General features: G+C 40.9%; 1 protein-coding gene across 1 annotated transcript in view; it reads left to right on the top strand.

The window, feature by feature from the left end:
* The window catches only part of CUNH1orf87 (chromosome unknown C1orf87 homolog), a 73,051-nt gene extending 59,235 nt beyond the window's left edge, over positions 1–13,816 (top strand). The window contains exons 10-12 of the mRNA XM_010605223.1: positions 4,387–4,463; positions 7,666–7,876; positions 13,656–13,816. Coding sequence (XP_010603525.1) covers positions 4,387–4,463; positions 7,666–7,876; positions 13,656–13,816 — 449 coding nt within the window. The remainder of the gene's footprint in view (positions 1–4,386; positions 4,464–7,665; positions 7,877–13,655) is intronic.
* Positions 13,817–14,103: the final 287 nt, after the last annotated feature.

The raw sequence follows: 14,103 nt of genomic DNA, 5'->3' as shown, positions 1-14,103 counted from the left end.
AGCTCCGCAGATAAATGTATGGTGAAGCAGACAGTGACTTATATAGAAATAAAGATAGCTACTCATTATAAATGTGTAGAATTGTGAGTTTGATCATTCTTGGGGTCCTTTTGACTCAAAGATGCTGATAAAGTGATTAAAATTACTCATTTTGTGTAGTTTGCCTCTTATCACAAACTATGTACTTTTGGAATCATAACATCTTATGACTTGTTCTTTAATGTATATATGATCGTATCATAAATAATATCTATTATTTGTTCTAATAAAAAGATAGGTTAGTTCACAACTGAATGACCCTATTGGCAAGAATGACTAGAAGACTAATAGAACACAAAGGAACAGGGATGAGAACTCTTTTGGAATTCAAATTAAACTACTCATCAGAGGAATAAAGCTCTCTGTGGAAGAAGATAACATTATATACATCTCTAAATTATTTTATATGAAGTGTCCAGCTTCTATAAAATGTTACCAAAATGATAGAAAAGGAAATGGATTTTTACAATAATTGTAACTAATATATTCAACAAAATGAATGACAAAACAGAGAGCTTTCAGCAGAGGCCTTGAATCTTTCTATAAAAGAGATAAGATGGGATATCTAGACAGAAAATACAAAAACTAAATTTAACTCAATAGATGGGTTTAACAACAAAGTATTATGAACTAGGGTATCATTCAGTAGAAAATGCCACATTGAAGCATTGATGATAAATAAAGATGAAAAATACTCCAAAAAGTGTATGGGACACATGAAAGGTGATTGGCAACCTCTAACATGTGGGTAACTGATGTCCAAGAAGGATGGAAGAAGGAGCTGAGTCACAAAATAAAGGAAGAGAGGAAAAATGAATCTGAATAAGAATAAAGGAAGAGAAATCAAAGGAGCAGAGAGAAAAAGAAAATAAAAAAGTTGCTGAAGGATGTCTTGGTCCTTGTTTCTCCTCTGTTCAGGATTGTATTTGGCCATCCCTTTTTTAGAGGCCTTGGATGAATTTCCTGTCGAGGTTAGTAGCTGCCATAATATCTACCCTCCCATAATTGGGTTTATGACACCAGTGCCTGACATTATTTGTGGGACTGCTTGTTTGCCTTCACCACTAGAGTGCACACACCCTGAGAGGAATCTGTCTTGATCACTGTGTGTCACGGGTCCTAGGACAGTGCCTAGGGTATAATAAGTACCTAACACAAGTTTTATGAATGAAAAAACACAGACAAATACCTACTTATATTGTTTTATGAAGGTAAATGACATGTCCATTGCCTTGCTTTCTTATGGATCAAAGTGGAGATCGTTTTCACATATGGTTGTGTGTGGGTTGTTTGCTGCTATAGATATTTGACTAGCCTTAGTTTACTTCTTAGGAAAGTGCCATTGGCTAGATTCTACTGGGCCAGGAGCCTGATTCTATCCACTGCCCTTTATCCTGCTTTCACTTTGGAATCACCTAGGGAATTTTTTCAAGGTGCTGAGCTGGTTCTGGCCCCTGAGATTGTGGTTTAATTGGTCTGGTGTGACACCTGAGAACATTGGTGATTTTTTTTAAAGTTCCCCAGTGGGTGTAACCTGCAATCCATGCTGAAGACCACAGATTTCAGTCATTAGTGGGGGCAGACGGGAGAGCTGGTGCATAGCTATCAGAACACACTAGAAACCCTGTAAAACCTGGCCCTTCCCACTCTTGGAAATCTCTAGAGCCAGCTTGGCTTATTGCCTCCAGTACAAATCTTCAACTGGCAGACTAGACAGATGGTTATTATTTATCCTTCCTGCTGTGTTAGAAGGAAGAAAAAAAGAGCTCTGCCTCAGGTCTTTCAAACAGTGTTTACATATGCAAACCATTACCTTTTTTATGCTATTAGTTTTCAGGGAGGACAAGGGAACCTTAAAAGAAACCCAAGTAGACCAGCATGTATTTTTTCCTAATGGAACTTTGAAAAGTGATGACAATAAAAAGACTGGATTATGACAAAGTCTACATTCTAGATCCTTTTCTCAAAAAGAAAGTATTGACCAGGGCCCAGGAAAATGCCCGACATATTGCAATTAATATTTGGTCTTCTCTAGGGAAACTACACACAACAACAAATTATACCCAAAGTGAATATCTTCCTGGTATTGGGTATTTTATATAAGTAATTTTCAGATTACTGAAGATTGTTTTAATTTCACAAAGGAAAGATTTGATCTGAAAGTGGTAAAGGGAACAATCAGGGTTGGCATTCATGTTGTTCTAAAACCAAAGTTTGTGTTCCTGCTCTTTTGCCACGTACAGCTTCTAAAGCCCCTTTAACTCCCCGTCTCTACAATTCAGAACCATTTGAACTTTTTCCCCTGCAATAAACAGAAAGATGTTTTTTCACAGACTGGGTGAAATGGTCAGGAACGGGTGCAGCTTAATAATGACGTGGAATGACCAATTTTCAACACTTTGAAAAAGACTGGTTTCCTGTAAGGCACAGAAGGGCAACCAAATGCAGAGAAAAATCTCTCTTCACCAAGGATTAGAAAAGGAATTGGAGAAATGACTTGTATACTTAGTGACTTTATTTTCCAAATTCCAAATAAACAGGGGCACCGGCCATTTATTCAGCCAGATAGATGTGTTGAGTGCCTATTCCAATCTTGGGTTGAGGCTTTGAAGAAGAGTGTAAAATCAGTGTTCCCCATCAAAAAACTGAGGGACGAGATGCATAATGATGCACAGGCTTAGTGCTAAAAGAGTGTAACCGAAGGCTTTTATATCTGGTGTGGGAGCATATGAAAGCATCCTTCCCTAAATAACACTATTATTTATTATTTAACATTTATTCATTACTGTTAACATTATAACATGTAACATTATAACATTACTGTTCTAGATATTCCCTTTACACTTCCTAGTCCTGAAAAGAACCTGTAAGCATCATTGTTCTCATTTTATGAAATTTTTAAAAGGCACAGAGAGGTTGAGTAACTTGCCCAAGATCACTCAGCTAATAAAGCAGTCAGAATTCAAACTTAGGTTGTCTGGCCTCAGAGCCTATTGCCTATGTTTCACTGCCTTCTGCTATGGTTAGATTTTTAAATTGAAACAGTAAGAACCATCTCAGAAACTATATATGTGCGTGTGTGTATGTGTGTGTGTGTGTGTGTGTGTGTGTGTGCTAGTAATGTATTTAAATTATGCAGCAAATATTGAAGCTGAAGACCCCAAAAGCTTGTACTGTGAAATCATCATAGGGATTTGCAACATACACAGAAAATCAAAATTATGATGAATGTTAAAATTTAAAATTTCTATTACAGTAAAAGACAAACTGCCATTAATCTCTCAGAACCTCCCCCTCACTTGAGACACACTTATGCCACCCTTCTTGACATTTTCTGCAGCAGAAAGAGATCAGGAAAGTCCCTCTTTCCCGGATGTCTTTCCAAGGTGTGTTAGTGGAAAGGCAGGCTTGGAAAATCACAGCTGTGTGTCCCCTCGTTCACTACATCTGGCACTGTGTGGCTTCCAGCTTCTCCCCAAAGTCAAGATGAGCATGAAAGGGAAACATTGTTTAATCAATTCCGGACGCTGCGGCAGCCAGGGCAGTGCAATCAACGACCCACAGGAAAGAAGACCGCAGAGCTGCTGCAGAAAGTGGCCAGGATGTCGGGATGTGTGTGTTGGAAGTGAAGGGGAGCATTTGAGTGAGATTAAGAACAGTTTATCTTCCTGTAATAAGACTCTTTAAATTTAAACATTCACTGTGTCTTTGATCACACCTCATAAATAAGTCCCTGTGTCTGAGGAAAGTGCTGGGTAGTGAAGGAAGGATATCTTTCAGCCGTGGAGAATTCACAGGTCCTTGTCCTGTGTGGGAAGGAAGCCTGTCTTATTCTCTAGAGGTGCAGCTGCAGCAAATCATATCAGGTCAGCAGGACACCCTGAGTGTGGTGCTGCTCTCACCTCTGCCCATGCAGGGTCTCTGGCCTCAACCTAGGACGGCAGCAGGTGCCCGCCTTGCTGGGAGGCAGGCCCTGGGGGCGCCCATCCCCCATGGAGCTGTGCAGACCGGCTGGCTGGTGTGGGGCCTGCTGCAGGCTCTGGCCCCTGCTGTGCAGGACTCTCTTCATCACTCAGGCCCTCAGGTCCTCCAGCTGCATCACCTGGCCTGCTCCACTGTGCCCCTGCTCCCATATAAGTTAAAATGCTTTCTTCTCTCTGCTTAGTGTGCTCTAGTAGCCTATGGTAGCTCATAGTTAAATAATTTTTGTTAATTGGAATCTGCTCCTTGGTCTGAGGCCTGAAGGCGGGAACCAGGGCTTTTATTAAATGATGTGGTACTGTCATTGTGCCTGTTGTTAAATGAAGACACCGAGCTAAACATTTCCATATCTTCTCTCCTGTTTAGGGAAGTATGAACAGGAAGTTCCTGCCTCTCCAGGGCAGTCTGAAGTCCCCGAGGTACCTCAAAGCCAGACTGAACACGTGTTGCTTGCAGAGTACAGGAGGATGCCCCAGCCCTTGGTGTCCCCGCTCTGGCTGGGTGGTGGAAGCCTCCATTCTGCCTAGGTGCAGAGGGGAGAAGGAAGATGCCTAGAGTGTCTGCTCCATCCTAGTGTTTTAGTGATGGGCTTGCTGCTGCCCCAAGAAAGTGTGCTTGTGGCACGTGTGCAGGGGTCTTTGTGGCCCATCCACCATCCATTGAAATACAGGTCACTCACGAGCCATCCAGCTTCCAGAAACTAAGAACAACCTTATACCTAGGTGCCACATTTTAAAATGTAACAGGTTCTCTGGTACAAAAAGAAAATAAAAGAAAAGGAAAAAGAAAAAGATCTGTCAAGAAGTTAAAATCCATTTTAATATTCCCAGCATTTAGTCAAAAGATGTAGAATTGAAAAACAGCCTGAGTTTTTCCATTGTTGTCATTTTTTTAAATGCCTGGATTAGAACATAATTCATCTTAGAATGACGGGAAGCCTCTTCATGCATTTCACACGTTGAAATATTTTAGAAAACAGTACCAATTTTGGCGAGCCTCTTGCCATGTAAGAAACAACAGCAAATGCTTTTCTCCTTGAGTGTTAAGACTGTTGTGAATAAGATTATAAAAAATAGTTTTCTCTTTTATTTTGCCTCTTATTTGAGGGTTTTATCAATCTTTGTGACAGTTGATTCTTCTCATATTCCTGTATAAGTAGTCTTGTCCCATTTTTTAAAAAGAGAACAGAAATAGAGTGTTGTCCCAAAGAAAACAACTGATTCACGTCTTCATTCATCAAACATGGCTTGAGAACCTAGTACATTCTGTGCAGGACCCTAAGTAGATCTCAAGGACACATCAGTAACTGTCTCACATGCCCTCCCTTCCCATCTCTGGGAGAGGAGATGCTCTGTGAAATACAACATCCAGTGGTAAGTGCCTTGAGGGCAAAGAGGCTAAAAAGAATTGCCTGTCACCCAGCCTGGGTGGTCATGGAAGGACACCTATGAGAAGGGTAATATATGGTGGGAATATAAGAAGATGCAGGGGCCAAACCACTCAAAGAAAAGGTGGCTGTTACAACAGAGGGAACAGTGTAATAAGATAAAGGCAAAAAACATTCATCTTTTCAGGTTCTATGTGGTTGGAGAAAAAAACAATATATATAATAGGAAGGAAATAAGCTGAGAAATAAGCAGGAACGAGGACATACATGTTCTTACTGCCAGTGTGGGAATCTGGACTTTCTCCTGATGCAGTGGGGCATGGCATGGACATATTGCTTGCTTGCTTCCTTCTTTCCCTCAGCTGAATTCAGTGCCACACAAATCTCCGATATTCCCTTGTCCTTAGTGGACAGAGAGTATGTTGAATGTCTGAGGAAATATAAAACTATTTGAATTCAGTTGCTTATATCCCTGGTCATTTTGAAATACACCAAAATCCGTGCAAATGTATATTATTATCCTGGATAGATTTTCATCAGATTTGTAAAACTCTAAAAACTCTTGAGATCACTACTGTACTATATGACATTATATTCTTTCCAAAATCGATAGGATAATTCTTTCATATTCCTTAAAAGCTATCAGCTGCTTATCATCTAAGCAGGTGCTGCATTCTATTATTTCAAATGAAAGAATCCTTCACTCGTCACTGCAGCAGCTGAACCTGTGCTTATAACCAACTCAGAACTCGGCTTTTACTGTAATTACTATTTTTCAAGACCTTGGGATTTTCACTGCTTATATGTGAGAAGTTTGAGACAAGTAACAAACTTGGGAAAACTCAGCATTCAAAGGCTGTGGGAGCATGGACAGATAGTGTACAAGAGTGGCGGTGAACCTATGGCACACAATGCTGTGGGCACATGGAGCCTCTCTTTTGGCACAAAAGTCAAGTCACCCCAGCACAGCCCCAGCAGCCAAGCATCGACAGATTAGATTGCACTGTTGGCACTTTGCAATAAATAAGTGGATTTTGTTGCAGCTTGGACACTCAGTCTCTAAAGATTCACCATCACTGATATATAAATTTGAGAGGTTTAATTCTGTGGTGAATTAGGAATACTTGTATTTCAATGAACTGAACCAACTCTTTTACCTTAATGTACAGAAGGAGAGAGAAGCTTGTTATGTTACCCAAGGGCAGAAATGCTGAGGGGCTGGAGCACCACCAGGACCTGCATCTCTCCTCCTCTCTGCCAGCAGCCTCATTCTCTCCTCCCTGAATTTCTCAGTAGAGCAGCCTTTTCTTGTGCCAGTGTAGAGGCAGAAAGACTGCTAGTTTCAGGGTCTCATAGAGAATTTTTTTCTCCCTTTTTTTCTTTCTCACAAATTTTTCAAAATTCCTTGACATAGGTTTATTTGCCTTTGATGCAAACAAAACATAGCTGCTCTCTGCAGCTGTGGGGTGGGCAGGAGGGGCAGTCTTGGAAAAGTGGACTTGGGCAAGCCAAACCTCAGCTCCTACTCTCTCCAGTGGAAGGTGGTTGGGCTTCTTCCCTGTCACTGCTGGGGTCACTTGTGTATTTCACTCTAAACACACCTCTGCTTTATACTGGGCATGTGGTCAGGACACTAAAAGTAGATATCACCTCTGCCCTGCTTGAAATCCTGGGCTTACTCCAAGATCTGTGAATTTTAACAAGTCATTTGCTCGTTCTGGGCCTCGGCTTCCTCTGTTGAAATAACAGGACCAGCATTCGAGAGTAATTTTAATATTCTTTAAAATGGGCCCAGGAGCATAAGATAATATTATTGTTTCAGTCAGTTTTTTGTCAAAAACCTCACATCCATGACCCAGAAATTTTCTTGAGAAGTTAGAAATTTTGCCAGACTCTTATTTGTGCAAATACTACCAAAACAATTAGAAAAGAGCATCAGGAAGATTCTTAGTTACAAAATCTTCTCTTTTATTCAAGTCAAAAATTAAAACTGCATGACAGTTTTCAAAATGATGCTTTAAAAAACTATAATGATGACTTATCTTTTAAAAATGCCTCAGTATGTTTACATTCAGAAAAACTTCACAGATATGGTCCTACGGTGCTTAGGATTAGAAATTAGAAATTCGTCTTTGCTTTCCAAAGCCACATCTTCCAGTAAATTATCCTCATTGCATGGGTCCATCTTGAGCCAAGAGACTGGAGAAGCTCTGGGTGGTGAGTGAGCAGCCAGTGAAACACTTGTATTATTTTGGTAGCAAACCGCAGAAGAGGAGCTGCAACCAAAAAACCCTCCTGCTGAGACTTCAGCGCTGGAAGATTCTCTGAGCCCTTTGAAGATCAGGCCAGTTTCCCAGCCTCTGCTGAGTTCAGCCATGAAGAATGGGTCTGAGGAACACAAGGAAACCTGGATAGACAGGTTCAGGAAGCTCGAAAACGCCCTCTACCTGTGTGATCTGAGCAACACAGGTAAAGTAGGAACTCCAAAGCTGATGTGCTTTTCTATTAATGTTCTAGCCCAAGTACAGATACTTTTTTTTCTTTCATTTCTTGAACAAATACTATATTTGTATATTAGCCATGTGTCTGGCACTAATGTCAGTGTAATCAGGAAACAAAGATGAATCAGAGAAGCAATTCCCAGTCGGTTGCTCATAATTTCTCCTCTCCTTCTATTATTCCTACATTCCTACCAAAGTCTACCATGAACCAACCTTCTACATACTTCAGGGATCCCTACTGCTGCAGCACAGACTCTTTAGCAAAGAAATATCCAGTCCCTGACCAGCCAACCACGCTCCGTATTCTTGTCATTCTCTTCACGTATATCCCAGACTTTCCGAAGGGTTTGTGCCTTTCCTACACTAAGCCTTCCATTTGAGCTGTTTCAGTCTTTTATTGCTATGCCAACTCCCCATCCTGGCTATCTGACTAATTAATGCCTAAACATTTCTCATATTGGAATTCAAGCACTCTTCTAAGAGTCTCCAGACAGATCTGGGCCAGCCTTTTTCTGGCTTCTTGGTGGTTTTTAACGTCCATTATCATATGCGACACGTTGTAATTTTTATTAGGAGGCCTATTGCTGTCATACCAGTAGATTGTATTGCTCTTTTATGCCTGGCACCTGCAAAATTCTGTTCAGTATTTTTGAGAATCAATTGAATCAACTGCGTGGGTACAAATAACTAAATTTAAGATGAAAAAGCATGAATGCCACAAATAGTGTGCTATTTGGGCATTTGAAAAAGGAAAAGCTCTTTATACTGCGGTCCAGAAAGGCTCTGTTAATGCTAATTTGATCTTTAAAGATGAATGCAGTTTGAACACAGAGGAAAGGAATTAAGAGGTTTCTCTGGCAAAAGCGCAAGGTTGGCCAAGCTAACTCCTGTGCAAAGCTCGAACAAGAGCTTCCATGGGCCAGACCAAGTGTGCTGACTGATATAGATGGAAACACAGGAGAGGCCGCATACTGGAAGGCTTGAAATGCCAGGCCAGGAAATGGAAATTTCATTCAAACTAGCGCTGAGTTTCTTAGCACGAGAGATTTGATCGAGTTTTTAAGAAAGATCCTTGATGTCAATGTGCTGATTACAGAGAAAGCGAAAGAAGGAAAAACAGAAAGGATTCAGTTGCAGTGTCCAAGGGAGGGAGGAAATGAAGCCTATAGCTAGGCCTGAGATTCGGGAGTAGAGAAGAGGAAAGAAGTGCGAAGGCATGGAGCAGAAACCACCTTCCGCGAGACCCTTGTGCTCACTTGCACAGAAGTGGCCACGTAGCAACACACTGTCTTCTGACCTCTGCTTTTCCTTCAGTTTTCTTTTATTATAAAATTTCCAGGGCGATATAATTCTAGAGCATATGAAGTAAAACCACCACATAATGCTCAAGGATGTTTAATAATTTTACCTAAAAAAGAAAAAAAATAACTGAAAACTTTAAGTAAATGATTCAACTGGATGAATTTAAAATTATTTATTAAAACTCTGTTATGAGCTCAGCATAGGGTTAGAGGCTGGACCAGGAGGAAAACCAGACATAGTCTCTGGCCTTGAGCACCTTAGTTTAAGGTGATATGCAGAGACTGGCAATTTCTCAAAGCCAGAAAAAAGAATACAAAAGGAAAAGTCAAGTGTAGAGGAAGGTCTTATAGTGGAAGGCACAAATGAGAATCAGAGGAAAGATACTGGGTGCCAAGTTACAGGTCAACAGGAGAAGCCCCGCTGGTGCAATTGCACAACAGAAAGGTGATGGATGATAATAATGCATCGTGTGTCTCAGAAGAGCTACAACAAAGGGTTCTAAAAGTTTTTACTACAAAAAAAAAATGATAGACATTTGGGAAGAGGGATGCACTTGCCCTGATTTGAACATTATGTAATATGTACTTTTACTAAAAGATCACATGGTACCCCCATAAATATGGACAGGTCTTAAGTATCAAATTACAAGAAATGTTTTGAGTTAAAAGCAAAGAGAAAACAGATAAAAGGAAGCTCATCATCCTGTTTGAGCTAAAATATCAGAGAGGCTTCTGAGAGACAAGGGCTGGAGCAGAGGCTGAGAGAAGACTTTAGACTATTCTGAGCTTAAAACCATTGTCTGCAAAGATCAGGAGTTGGGTATGGGTGTGATGGAGGCTCACACTGAACCACAGATCCTACTATGAATTCCTAAGGCTAGGAACAACCTTCTGTACCCAGAGTCCACCAAAGGCTTACTCAGAGGAGAACATAACAAAACCAAGAGGGGTTATTTAGGGAAGAGTCTGGAGAGAAGGAGATTAAATGTTTAGCTAAAAAACTGTGAGTCTAGGTATTCCTACCAGAGATATGAGAGTAGCAATGAGGTACAAAGTAAAACAAACTTAAAAACAACTGAGTAGATAGAAAACACTTTCCTGAGGAGACAAACACTGAGTTGTAATGATGGGTGATGAATCATAGTAACCAAAGAGCTCCCAAAAGATTGGGACCTTTCTCATAGGAACTGAATGGTTCTGAGGAACAACAGAGTTCTGTTGATTTTGGAGACAGATTCTGACAAATCTGAAATGCTTTTCTCATGGCCTCCTCACTATTTATGCCTGTTTTCTCTGTTTCTATGAAATCCATTAGTTTATCAACAGCCAAGGAACTTTTTTAGCCAGATTTGGGAACATCCACCACTGTCATAAATGAGGAAAGAGGTTAACTGAGGTCATACTGTTGGTTTATTAGCCACAGTGTCTAGCAGCCCATGAAGTCCCCTTCTAGATGTAGAGCAGAGGACACATACTCTGCCCACAGATGAATCACTATTCTTTATTATGTGCAAGAAAATATGTAGGCCAGGGTGTTCTGCTCCAGGGTGAAGGCAAACCATCCATCATCAAATCAGTGTTTCTGGGAACCTATCAAGTTTACTCTTTAATGAGGGTTGTCCAGAAAATAGCCCTGAGGAAGAGGGGAAAGGAATGACTGAATAACTGGTTGTGTGTTCTAAAGAAAGGAGTGTGGTTGGGATAAATGTCTGAGCAAACGGTGAACTTGGAATTTTCCCAATAAACCAAAGGCTGCGTAGAAAATATTTCAAGTTCAAGGAGGCAGAACGCCTTACAGGACATTGTCTGCAGATCCTATACTTTCTGTCTACTTTGTTACTAAAATTTCCTGATAGTCATTACTGCCAGATTATGACCTTTATCTCTGGAGGAACTGCAGTCCCAAGGGTAAAGTCATCTTCAGGAGGGAGTTGAGCCATAATTCAGTCCCAGCTCCCCTTGCTTTCCCATGCAGCCAACTCTTATGTGGAACAGAACATGAGGTTTTGCTATATTTTTTTTAACTAGAAGACTCAAGTCCAGACTCCATCAGCTGTTGAATCTTGAAACTAATCACTTAAGGTCTCTAAGTTTGTTTCCTCAACTATAGATGAGAACTAACAATAATGAAATGGATCTCCCAGATTTAAGAACCAAATGAGGTCAAAGATTTTAGAGGTTTTTGTAAACAATAAAACAAACTGATAGCAATGAGATTCATTTTATTTCTTTCATTTCAGACCTGGCTAGAGAAGGGCAGGCTGTCCACCCTAGGGTGGACAAGAGGCTGTCACGTGGCACATCTGCCACCGGTAAAGTCCGAATGAGTGGGGCAGGCACAGTGGAATCCAGTACTGATGGCAAAGCTTGGAAGTGACCCCTAGGCGAATTTTTAATGTTACTCTTCAATTTTAATTAAATAAGCTAAATGCTATATATTTTAGTAATTTCTCTATATTAAAATGCATTCTTAAGGAGTTTAAATAATGACTACACCCCTATCCAAAGCCCATAGTAATACTCGGCTTTCCTGAGTGCCTCGTGGTACTGGACATTGTACTGAATACCTTTTCATTTATTGATTTTCACAAATATAATTACTTGTATTTTAAATTTGAGGAAACAGACTGAGAAAGTTAATTTAACCTTCTTAAAGTTTTCCAGTCAGAACCTTACCCAAAAGCCCATAGGTTACATTTCCAGAGGAAGAGACGGGAGAAATATCCATGGGAGCAAACGTGAGGCAGGACCAACCAGAGCATTCCAAAGAAATGCTTGGCCACTGCAAAAATGAGGTTTATTTGGAGGAAAAGAAGGACATAGGATTAACATACAACAGGTAAACCGAAGCAGAGTAGAAACCAAACTAATGGAATGGAGGGTGGGATGGAGTGGGAGGGAACAGATGAGAACAGTGAGTCACAGAAAGAGGCCACGACTGGGGGTGCTGTTGAGGGTTCCTGCTCAGAGCACTTCCAGGGCCCACTGTGCTCCCCCGTCCTTGCACTTGTGGGTACAGCTTGAGCTACATGACAGCTATCTGCTGCTGCCCACCTCTGGTGGATGAATAACGATTCTATAGCAAATGACCCAGCCATGGCCTCTGGAGTCTTGAACAAAGAATTTTGCAGACACTCTTATAATCCACAGTAAAGGACAGCAGAAGAACAACATGTGTCTTTCATTTCTATATAAGATACCAAAAGCATTTCGCTGGCATCTGCAGTGCACACTTTCATAAATAAGGGCCACACTTGGGAAACAACATGACTGCACTTACAGAGCCTGCTTCTTGATCTTTCTAGGACCCAGTGTAGGGGTTAATCTTGAGCTGCCCTGGATGAGTGACTGAGCAACCCAGGTCTGGAGTGAAACAGGCTGGGGTGAGGGTTAGATGAGGTAGTATTGGAAAAGTCCTCGCAGCAGTGCACGGGGCACGCTACATTGTATAGTAAACCTCCGACCTTACTGTTATTATTATTGCACTGTAGCTAATTTTCTGCATGAGTTATCTTTCCAGTGGGTCAAGGGAGTTCCTGAGATAACAGCAAACTTCTCTAAATCCTCAATATTCTTATATATGTAAGCTCACAAATAGGAGCTTTTGCTTTAGTTAGTGATCTTTGGTGGTGGTGTATTCTAAACATAAACTCCTTTGATCAACTGTCAAAACTGGCCTCACTTGAATGCACAAAGTATATTGACATAAGCATATTGTTGCTGACACAGAAGACATGTGGGTACCAAATATGCATTATTAGCGCTGTAACATAGGTTTACACTCTTAGACAATATACCTGCGAATCACAGAGCAAGCTAGAGTGTCACAGTAAGTAAATGTCCAGAAATGAATTAAAAATGAGCTGTTTAGCCAGGTATGGTGGCTCATGCCTGTAATTCCAGCACTCGGGAGGCTGAGGCAGGAAGTTTGCTGTGAGTTTGAGACCAGCCTGGGCTATACAGTGAGTTCCAGGTCAGTCTTAACTACACAGTGAGACCCTGTCTCAAAAATCAACAACAAAAAACAAACAAAAAGCTGTTCAAACCCTGTGTGTTCAGGAACATATTTGGATACTTCAGTAAGAAAAACATGAGCAAAAACATTTAGAAATTACTTTTAATATGTGCCTCCTTTAAAAAGTTGGCTTTAAAAGTTGTGTGATTACCCCCAAAATGTTAAAAGTGCTTTAGGACTTATCTAGGGATTTTACTGGACTCCATCTCCTCCTCTTGTCCCTCAAATCACCAAAAAACCCCTCCTGAAACCTATGACACATATCCAGGACTGCACATATTTTGTAGATGTCACATGGTTTTTAATAAGCTCAAAGTTTCAAAATATTAGTATTTAGTATCTATCTAGAAGTCCCTCAAGTTAAGATATATTTTTCACGGCTTTCCCCTTACCTCTTTAAAAGTCCTTCCACCCATCCCATGCAATCACAGGAAATCTGGAGAAAGAACGAGCCCGACGCCTCATTCACAACTACAATCTCATTTACAACCTCTCCCTGAGCCCTCAGAAAATTGACCAGGCTTTGCGAAGATTCTGTTCTGGAGAAAATCTGCTGTTGGAGCCAGCACTGCGGTACTTGAAGGAGCTATGATGCCAGTCCCTGCGGTGAGAACAGATGTTTCTCTGCTTTCCCAGATGCGTGTTTCTCCCAGTCTGAGCATGGTGAGGGAGGCCTAACAGGGTGAGGCAATGTGGCTGTCCTGGATGCTTCTGAGGTGGACTTGGACTTGGGCTACAACTCACCTATGACCCTTGAAAATGCAACATAAACCAGGCCTTCTTCTCTGATGTGGCAAGAACCCAATTACTCAAAGTCTTCCTTTTCTAATAAAGCTTATTATTAATGTGATATGTTTGATAGCTTTTCTATATTGTTTC

Source organism: Fukomys damarensis, unplaced genomic scaffold, assembly GCF_012274545.1.
Source record: "Fukomys damarensis isolate Sample0158 unplaced genomic scaffold, DMR_v1.0_HiC HiC_scaffold_33, whole genome shotgun sequence".
NCBI lineage: Eukaryota > Metazoa > Chordata > Mammalia > Rodentia > Bathyergidae > Fukomys > Fukomys damarensis.
Note: the sequence above shows the minus strand (reverse complement) of the source record. Positions and strands in the feature narration are given on the sequence as shown.